The sequence below is a fragment of the Neopsephotus bourkii genome, unplaced genomic scaffold, assembly GCF_033783945.1.
Source record: "Neopsephotus bourkii isolate Nb327-2 ecotype Australia unplaced genomic scaffold, CSIRO-AGI_Nbou_v1 NB_1825, whole genome shotgun sequence".
Taxonomy (NCBI): Eukaryota; Metazoa; Chordata; class Aves; order Psittaciformes; family Psittacidae; genus Neopsephotus; species Neopsephotus bourkii.
In genome coordinates, this window is record NW_026902298.1 from 8542572 (window position 1) to 8552414 (window position 9843).

Below are 9843 nucleotides of genomic sequence, written 5' to 3' on the forward strand. Positions count from 1 at the left end.
GCTGCTTATATCCAAATCAGGTTGACAGTGGGGAGAAGGCACGTGGCATCCTTCCTCCCTCTGTCCTGGGTGCAAGGGGAACAGTTGGCCTAGAGGTCAAGTTTCTTTGTCAGCTGGGAACCTGTGGGTCCTTCCTTCCTCCCCCCACCTCCTCCCAAAAAAGCTGCCTAGCCAGGGAGCAGCGGATTGCAACCTCCTGCCTGCTGGGACAGAGGAAATGGCTTAGAGCAGAGGAGAGATTCCAGCCCACATCTCCCCAGGACATCTTTCTGCAGGGACAGTTTTCCTTTAGGCAGAAGGACCCTGAATGCTGCAAGTGCTCTGAGAGTTCTCATAATGGATGTGTGCAAAAGTGAGATTTGGCAGGGGGTTGGAAATAGATACTCTTTAAGGTCCCTTCCAACCCAAACCATTTAAAGAGTCTACGAGAAGTCTTGAGCCTGGTGGTGTTCTCATGGCACCTATAGATCTCCCTAGAGACCAGAGCAATTTCTGATGCTACTGTTGACCTGTTTCTGCTGTTGAAGTGCAGAAGGGAATGTATTTAGATGGGTAAATATGCATTAGGTTCCATTCTTTAAATTCAGGATAGGTGGAGGGACCTCTTCCCTCATTACATGGATTTGAAGGCAATCTTTCTAAAAATGCTGCCCAAGAGATGTTCCCGTTACAAGGATTTCTTCCTTCCCGGCACTGTTTTGACAGGACAATATTCCTGGCCAAAAGCCTTTTGAAAAGAAGATTTAAACTCAGATACATTACATTACATTAAATACATTGTTTATCTGAAAACAAAGGTTTATACTTACACAGATTTGGGGATGGGAACTTGCCTGGGCTTTTTGGTTTGGCTGTTATCACCAGACTCGTTAATCTAAGCACGGAGTAATTTGTCCATACGAAACAATGGAGCAGGTCCTAAGAGCTGCTTTACCTACAAAGCCCCTCTGAATTTATTTTCCACATTCCTTATATTCTTCCCATGTCTCCCAAACTACCTGTCATAGCCTTTTCCTTTCACCTCTCCTTTGTTCGTATTTATCCCTAGTTTCCTCTCATGTGTTCCCTGCTGCAGGTGTGGTGCAGAAGATCTAAACTGTGAGTTCACTTTTTTTCCTGTTTCTTCATTCAGAAATGTCATTTTCCAGCAGGGAGTATGTGTCTTTTCCAAGAACAGCTGAAAAACTGCATTGCTCAAAGTTCTTCATTGTGGCTTTCAAACAGATGGAGTCTGCTGGTTACCCCAGTTAAGATTCCCTTCTCCCAAACAGCCGTCACTTAATAGAACAGCCCTCAGGCTTGATGGTGAGGAGAAGATGAATGGAAGCTGCCTTTGGTGAGGATGGATGGTGCCTGCCACCCTGAAGGAACATGCAGGATGGAGCTGTTCAGAGAAAAAGGGCAACTGGTTCCATCAGCAGTATGTAACCATTTATTTAACACCTGTATTAGCAATAATATTATTGATCAATCATACTGGTGGCAGGAATTGCTGCTTGCACTGATCATTTAATCACAGAACACTTGAATATTCAAGCACTAACTTTTGGTGAGGTTAGAGTAGATCAGATTGAATACTGTGCTGCTAAGCCACACCAGGTTGATCTGAGCACAGGCCATTTAATAACAGGAGCAAAGTTCTGTCATTTATCTTTGGTATTTCTTCTTTTCTAAGGGGAAAAGAAAATCTTTAGGATTTTCAGTTTTGATGAGCTTTAAAGCCATGGATAATGTTACTCCTCCTGTGTCAGATTAATTCTAACTATGTATTTTCCACTTGTCATGAGTGATGAGCTTATTGTAGCTACATACAGTAGTTTATAGCTACAGTAGTAATGTGGAAGGAGATGGAGTGCCAGGAAGGGGTTAAGAAACCTGAAGTTTCATGCCATAGTATTGGCAAAGTGCAGAAGACTGTTCTCCTGGGGTTTGGGATAGAAGAGGTATGATGGGTGCTGTGAATCCATAATGCCTCCTTCTCAATTGTTGCTACTATTGACTTAGCTAAAAAGCATTTAACACCCACTTTGCCTTTTCTGGTCATAAATCTTTTCAAGAGTGGATAAGAAACTTACCTCACTGTGTTTTGTTTTCAATGTGCTGCTTTTCCATCCTTGAGGTTTCCATAGCAACCTGAGCCATTTGTTTAAATTGGAGCTCACTGTCCTGTCCTCCCCGCACTGAACTTAGAATTCATAGAATCATAGAATCCCAGACTGGTTTGGGTTGGAAGGGACCTCAAAGCTCATCCAGTTCCAACCCTTGCCACGGGCAGGGACACCTTCCACTAAAGCAGGTTGCTCCAAGCCCCTGTGTCCAACCTGGCCTTGAACACTGCCAGGGATGGGGCAGCCACAGCTTCTCTGGGCACCCTGTGCCAGTGCCTCAGCACCCTCACAAGGAAGAACTTCTCCCTAATATCTAATCCAAATTTCCCCTCTGTCAGGTTAAAGCCATTCCCCCTTGACTTGTCACTACAGGCCCTTATTAAAAGCCCCTCTCCAGATTTCTTGTAGGCCCCTTTTGGTATTGGAAGACTGTTACAAGGTCTGCCTGAGACTTGAGCTGCACCAGTGAGGAGCAGGGAATCCTCCTCTCCTCACTTCCTTGCCCAGCAACATTTCTTCTGCAGCTGACATATTGCCTGGACCACCAGCACTACCCCAGCCACCATCCCAGCAGCGGCCATGCAGAGGGACAGAAACTCATGGGATTCAACAGCAAGGCTCTCCCCTGCACATTCAAAAGGTGGGTTTTTTTTTCCGCAAAACCCTTTTTTTTTAATCTATTTCATGGAGCAAAATATCTTTTTGAGCTTTTACACACCTGAGGCAGGATGTGTTTTATAGACTGCAAAAGGTAGTATTGAACTAGAACGCTAATTTCTACACTGCTTAATGGACAGAATCACAGTAACAAGTAGACACAGTAATACCTCCACAATTAAACCATGGGAGGTTAGAGGTTAATTTTACCCCAAGTGGCAGCAACTTGTACGAGCAGGAATATTCCAAGCAGTCTCTTTAATCTGTTAAAAGTACAGTTCCATTCTTTAAACAGCTGAGCTTTCAGCAGTCTCTGGCCTCCAGTTGTCTCAACCACACTTTTATCGTGTGTCCTTGTATCACTGTGCCTTGACACGTCAGTAGCAGTGCTGGGAGAAGCTGCCATCCCTTCTGACGCCCGTCAGGCCAAACAAGGGCAATTCAATGGAGTGCTTTTCGTCAGGGAACATTTTGCAGCCCTCTTTGAAAAACAAAGACTTTCATTCCTACATTTATTGTTAGTGGTGTGATGACAGCCAAATGCTGTTACCCTGTGACGTGCTACTGAAACCCTGACTGCTCACTTCAGTTATCACTTTACAGTTGAAACAATTCAATAGAGAGGGTAAAATAGTCCATTTGTGTGAGGAGCATTGTCACATTCGAACATTTTAGCCAGTGCTTTGTCCTAATGGCAGCAGGGAGAAGCTTTATGGGATTTACTGCACCTCATGGAAAGTCAGACAAGATTGAAAGTGAGATTTGAAGGGGTAGGAGCCCTGAATACACAGACTTTATATTAACTGTGTTGTATCATGAGCTCCTCACAAGTATCGACAAGTATTTGAACCTACAGTCATGCTGCAGGTACATCCTCACATTCCAGTGCTATAGGCAGTGTGCTGTACGATCCCCTGTGAGTTTTCTATCCTACTCATAGAATCATAGAATCATGGAATGGTCTGGGTTGGAAAGGACCTAAAGATCATCCAGTTCCAACCCCCTGCCATGGGCAGGGACACCTCACACTAAACCATGTCACCCAAGGCTCTGTCCAACCTGGCCTTGAACCCTGCCAGGGATGGAGCTTTTACCACTTCTTTGGGCAGCCTGTGCCAATGCCTCACCACCTCCAAAGTAAAGAACTTCTTCCTTGTATCTAACCTGAACTTACCCTGTTTCAGTTTGAACCCATAGACCCCAGACTCTGTCCCTTGCTTGTTACTCCAGCCTTGGCTCTGCTGTTGATGTGCCTGTGTGGCCCTGCTACTGCTCCTCCTCTCTCCTATCTCAACATTCACCACACTCCTGCCTTCAGCTGGCTCCTCTGCTTCTGAGGGTTCCTCATTACCATTCATCTTCTCTTTGGCCTTCACAGTCTTCATTTTAAAGTGGCCCAAGCCTGACCTGGCTGCACATGGCCAAACTATAACAGCATTCTTCTCACATGCCCTTGCTTGGAAGCTGAAACCTGGGTTTCGGTGACTTTACATCCCAGTGAAAATCCATGGCAGGTTTACACCTCCTGCGACTGCATCCCTGAAATGATTCAGCATTGGGAAGCAGCTTCTCAGCTGAATTTCCCATGCTTGCTGATTTAGGTTGATGTGGAAAGAAATTTTTCAGCTATAATTAGCTGAATTCAGACAAGTTGTATTATAAAAATGAGAACATTGTTTTGGTTGGGTTGGTTTGGGTTGGAAGGGACCTAAAGCTCATCCAGTTCCAATCCCCTGTCACAGGCAAAGACCCCTTCCACTAGAGGAGGTTGCTCCAAGCCCCTGTGTCCAACCTGCCCTTGAACACTGCCAGGGATGGGGCAGCCACAGCTTCTCTGGGCACCCTGTGCCAGCGCCTCAGCACCCTCACAGTGGATAGGTTAAGGTACGCTGCTGGGAAGCAGCTCATCCTGCTGGCTCTGGGGTTACCACATGCTCCATCTTGGAGCATGAGCCATGATGTCCAGGGTATCCACATTGGGAATGCCAATCTGCAGGTGTTTCTGTGGAAGCCTTGGGGTTGCAGAAGTTTCTTTTCCTATAGGACGAGGTGACTCTTTCTTTCCCTCCTCTTCTTACTTTTTCCCTTCTGTGGCATTCCTTCTGATACCCAGCAAGAGGAATAATAAGGAATAGCCTATAAGTGTGTTTCCTATAATCATATTGTTAAATGAGTGACCTGATGACATAAATTAATACCCCAGGTGCTATTTCAGCAGCATTAATCCTTTCTCCTGCTCTGCAAATGGCATTTAAACATCCCAAGGCCCCACATTTGCCGAGTGGATATTTTAATGTAAAACATGAAGCATCTGAAACATTCCCAGCCCCGGGTAAAGATTCCCTACGGCCCTGGCATCCAAAGTGACTTCAGGCCTGTACTATGCAGGCAAGAAATGTGCTCTGATGATCCACGTGGCAGAGGGCTTCTGTAACCTATACCATGAGGTCACATTTCAGTACCGGGAGCAACCGAGATTGAAGTCATGATTTAAACCACTGGAGTAAATATAGTTGGTACATTAGCGCATCGCAGGCCCAACTTGGGGGATTATGTCACAGGATATATTTTCTGAATTGTCTCAAATACAATCTTTAGGCCTCCTGGTTATTACCATGGTGATGTGGCTCCAACTCGGCATTGAAACCTCCCAGAGCATTTTCAAATCAGAATTGAATGAATGAAATGCTGTCTCTACCTTAAGTGAAGTCAGTTTGCCCTCAGATCGAACATTCTGTATGGAACCAGATGGGTAGTTTGGGCTCTGGATGCATGTGTTGAATTAAAGATGTTGTAGGGACCAGCCTTTCTTCAGCAGAACTTTGGATGCTCTTATGCTAGAGTGGATTAAATTTAACTTGCTTCATTTCATAGAATCACAGCCTGGTTTGGGTTGGAAGGGGCCTTAAAGCTCATCCAGTTCCAACCCCTGCCATGGGCAGGGACACCTTCCACTAGAGCAGGTTGCTCCAAGCCCCTGTGTCCAACCTGCCCTTGAACACTGCCAGGGATGGGGCAGCCACAGCTTCTCTGGGCACCCTGTGCCAGCGCCCCAGCACCCTCACAGGGAAGAGCTTCTGCCTAAGAGCTCATCTCAGTCTCCCCTCGGGCAGGTTCAAGCCATTCCCCTTGTTCTGTCCCTACAGGCCCTTGTCCCAAGCCCCTCTCCAGGTTTCCTGCAGCCCCTTCAGGCCCTGGAGCTGCTCTAAGGTCTCCCCTTAAGGAGCCTTCTCTTCTCCAGGCTGACCCAGCCCAGCTCTCTCAGCCTGGCTCCAGAGCAGAGCTGCTCCAGCCCTTGCAGCATCTCTGTGGCCCACTCTGGACTCATTCCAACAGCTCCACGTCCCTCTTGTGCTGTTGCCCCACAGCTGGATGCAGGGCTCCAGATGAGGTCTCACAAGAGCAGAGCAGAGGATGACAATCCCCTCCCTCAACTGAATGTAAGATGATTTCTCCACTGCCAGGACAAAGCTCCTGTGTCAGCCCAGAGCTTGTTGCAGGATGTAGTCCTCCAAACTGTTCTGCAGGCTCATCTTGTTGGAGGGCTGTGCTGAGGAAACACACTTTGTCCCTTGTCTTGCAGCAGAACCAAGTTGTGAGGAATAAAAACTGTTGTAAATGGGACTCTTGGAGAGAAAATTGTACTGCAGCAAGGGCTGTATGGGCTAAATTTAGCCATTAAAATCAACAGTAAGAAAACACATCCTTCTCTGAGCTGGAATGATTCAATTTGACCAAAAAGAAAATTGTTCCCTTATTAAGCTAATTGTATCTCCCAATTAAAAGGCTTCAAGCTGACCCTGGCCCTAAAGCTGCCTTGGGAAGCCAAGAAACCAAGAGTTTGCAGCCAGGTGCTTCATAAACCCATGGCTCTGACTGTTTCTCTTACTCTGGCAAGAGGCAAAGCAGCCAGGCTTCTAGAAACATGCTAGTGAGCGCCTTTGGTCCTCCTCTCCCAAATCCATGTTTCCTGCTTTGTTTTACCCTGTTTGAGCCAGGGCTGTAATGATAATGGTTTGTTTCCAATGCAGGTCCTGAAGCCTCGCCACTGCTAAAGCAGTTTGAAAGGCAGAGGGACCAGTCCCAAGTCTTACCCAAAGGCAAAGCTGAGACTTTCTGATGGTGAACTCCCCAAAACAAGTCCCTTTGTGGCTGCTGGAGTGTGGCACAGGACATGTGTGATGGATGGAAGCTTCACTGCTCTGCCTCTGCACAAAGAACTCGTTACATGGCAAACTGCAGTAACCTGGAGCTCGTGGTGGCACATGCTGGCTGGGGTGCAGGACCCATGGTAAGCTCACATCTCTCTGGGGGCTGATTTACCAACTGGTGCTTCCTGTGCCCCAGGTACCTCTATTGAGGGCACACCAAGAACTGACTGCTCAGGGCCTTGAGCTCACATTCCTATCCCCTCTCCAGCACAGACCAGGATTCCTGATGCTGTTGCTAAGCCTCTGCTTCCTTCCCAGTTCCTAACCAAGCTTCAAAAATATCCCCGAGTGGGTGAAGCTACCCTGGAGAATGCCTTTGTGGGAACAGTCTAACATTAGCCCTGCAGAGGGGACAGACTAATCATTTCAGGCTCTTCCTCCCTCATGCTTTTCTACTCCACTTCCCTCTAGCTCCTTTGCTATCCCTATCGTATGTTTTCCTTGCGCTGTTGGGTTTTTCCATCACTGACACTCCTTGGCACACACAGCGTTAGAGCGTGGTCCCAGCCGGCACTGATTTGCAAGCTTTTGTTTCAGCTCACTAATACTTGCATGCCGTTTTCCCTCGGAGGATCCGATTTTGCATCATTCCATGGAAGTCATTCAGAGCCCACAGGGGAATGGAAAATTTTAGGATCCCGTCTGAAAGGAAGAACATGGAGTGGCACTGAAGGTGTTTAAACTGCATTAGGGGGGGCAGAATTGGGAGTGAGATCCCAGCATCCTGCTTAACCCTCTGGTGCTGCTGGTTTCTTGTCTGGGGCTGTCCCATGGGATCCCTGTAGTTGAAGTCTGGCTCCTTGCAGCATTGGGGTGTTCAGATTGGGCTTGCCTTGGGGTTTCCTTTACCCACGTTATTCCGACAGTAGCGATCACTGCTGAAAGCTGCTGTGCCAAGTCTGTCACTATTCCTTTACAGCCATAGAAATCGTGGTATGGATGGAACAAGCTGCGAGGTGGGATGTGGGAAGCTGGGATTCTCGGAGTGCTCGGGAATGTAGGGAGGCCCCGGTAACGCACTCGATGCTCCCCCGGGCACTGCGGGGGTGCCTTGGGGATGGAGCTGGAGGTGAGGGGAGCCTCGGGATGAGGAGAGGGGCCGGGAAGGGGCGACGGGACCGAGGGCGAAGCCTCCGCAGGAGGCTCGGTCCCGGTCCCTGCCATTCCCCCCCCTTCACCGAGGGGATGGGGAGGGTTGGGGGGGACCGGGGGCGGTGACAGCGGTGCCGGGGAGACGTCAGGCGGAAGGGAAGAGCCCGCAGGCTGCGAGCGGGGCCCGCTGCCGTCTGAGCATGCTCCCGCGGGGGCAGCGACGGGATATATAACGGTGCCCAGGAGCCGGCGGCGGCAGCAGCAGCGGCGGATCCGCTGAGGACGGTGGGAGCCTCCGGTCCGCTCTCCGGTCCGCTCTCCGGTCCGCTCTCCGGTCCGCTCTCCGGTCCGCTCTCCGGTCCGCTCTCCGGTCCGCTCTCCGGTCCGCACCGCATCCCGCCGCATCTCACCGCATCTCACCGCACGGATCGGCTCCAAGCTCTGCCTCGTTCCTCTCCAAGCTCCGCTCCGCACGGTACCGCACCGCACCGCTCCTCACGGTACCGCATCGCACCGCACCGCTCCGCACCTCTCCGGAGAGCACCGCTCCTCTCCGCACCTCTCCGCGCGGTTCCGCCCCGCGCTTCCCCGTTCCCCGCCGGCCGGAGCCTCGGTGCCCGGTACGGCCGAAGCTCCGCGTCCCGCTCCGCCGGCCCCGGTCCCCGCGGCGGACGCTCCCGCGGGCGGCAGGATGGCCGCGAAGCCGGCCGAGCTGATGGGCATCTGCTCCAGCTACCAGGCGGTGATGCCGCACTTCGTGTGCGTGTCCGAGGAGTTCCCACCGCCCGCCCGCCCCGCTAAGAATCCCAAGGGAAAGCTGCGGCGGCCGCGGCAATCGCGCTTCAAGACGCAGCCGGTGACTTTCGACGAGATCCAGGAGGTGGAGGAGGAAGGGGTGTCCCCTATGGAGGAGGAGAAGGCCAAGAAGTCCTTCCTGCAGTCGCTGGAGTGCCTGCGGAGGAGCACCCAGAACCTCAGCCTGCAGCGGGACCGCCTCGGGAGCTGCCGTCTCCGCAACAGCCTCGACTCCAGCGACTCGGACTCGGCTCTCTGAGGGTTGCCCGGCTCGCTGGGATCCGATGGGACTCGGTGGGACCCGGCCCGGCCAGGACTGGGCTGCAAGGGAGCCCCGGAGGCGGGCAGCCGGGTCGGGATGTTTTCTAAGAAAGCGCTTGTACCTTCGTTTCTATCCGATTGTATGAAACTCTCCGTTAAAAAGACAAAAAAAAGAGAAATCTTTTCTATTCGTTAGAAGAAATGAGCTGTTTTAGATGCATTGAGCTGCTGGACTTTATATTTATTTTTGCATTTAAACTGTTGACTGCATTAATTTAATATGTTTCTACCTGATTGTCTGTTATTATTTCCATAAAAGAGTAATAAAATCTGATATATTTGCACAGTATTTATTCGACCATCCTTATTTGGGGGATCTGACTGTCCTCTCTCAGCTCCCTTTACCCCTTTGAGAGCCAAAGGGATTGAAAGGCTGCTGGTAGCTAGTGCAGGACCAGTGATGCTTTCCTCGGGGATGCTGCTTGGAGAGGTTTTGCAGCCTGTACCGACAAGTAAAAGCTTAATGAGACAAAGACTGGGTTTAAACAACTTTATTTGCAGGTTTGGGATCTTTGTATTAATGCGAATGGACTTTTCAGGAGTGTTTATAACTGATTGCATTGGGAATTTCATGCAACTAGGCAAGCCTCGTGCATTCCCTAGTGTACATTCTGTTCTTATCCAAGCTGGTTTTGTCTCTTCTATTGTCTTTTCTGACC

At 49.8% G+C, this 9843-nt stretch overlaps 1 protein-coding gene across 1 annotated transcript; it reads left to right on the forward strand.

Annotated features, from left to right (window-relative positions):
• The first annotated feature begins 8542 nt into the window (after positions 1-8542).
• Positions 8543-9473, forward strand: CUNH11orf96 (chromosome unknown C11orf96 homolog). Its single transcript, XM_061343724.1, has one exon. It carries the CDS (start codon positions 8760-8762, stop codon positions 9120-9122), a length of 363 nt encoding a protein of 120 aa, XP_061199708.1. The 5' UTR covers positions 8543-8759; the 3' UTR covers positions 9123-9473.
• The last annotated feature ends 370 nt before the right edge of the window (positions 9474-9843 follow it).

Excerpts from the sequence above, each read along its gene's own strand:
- CUNH11orf96 (XM_061343724.1), top strand. The coding sequence starts at position 8,760 with ATGGCCGCGAAGCCGGCCGAGCTGATGGGCATCTGCTCCAGCTACCAG.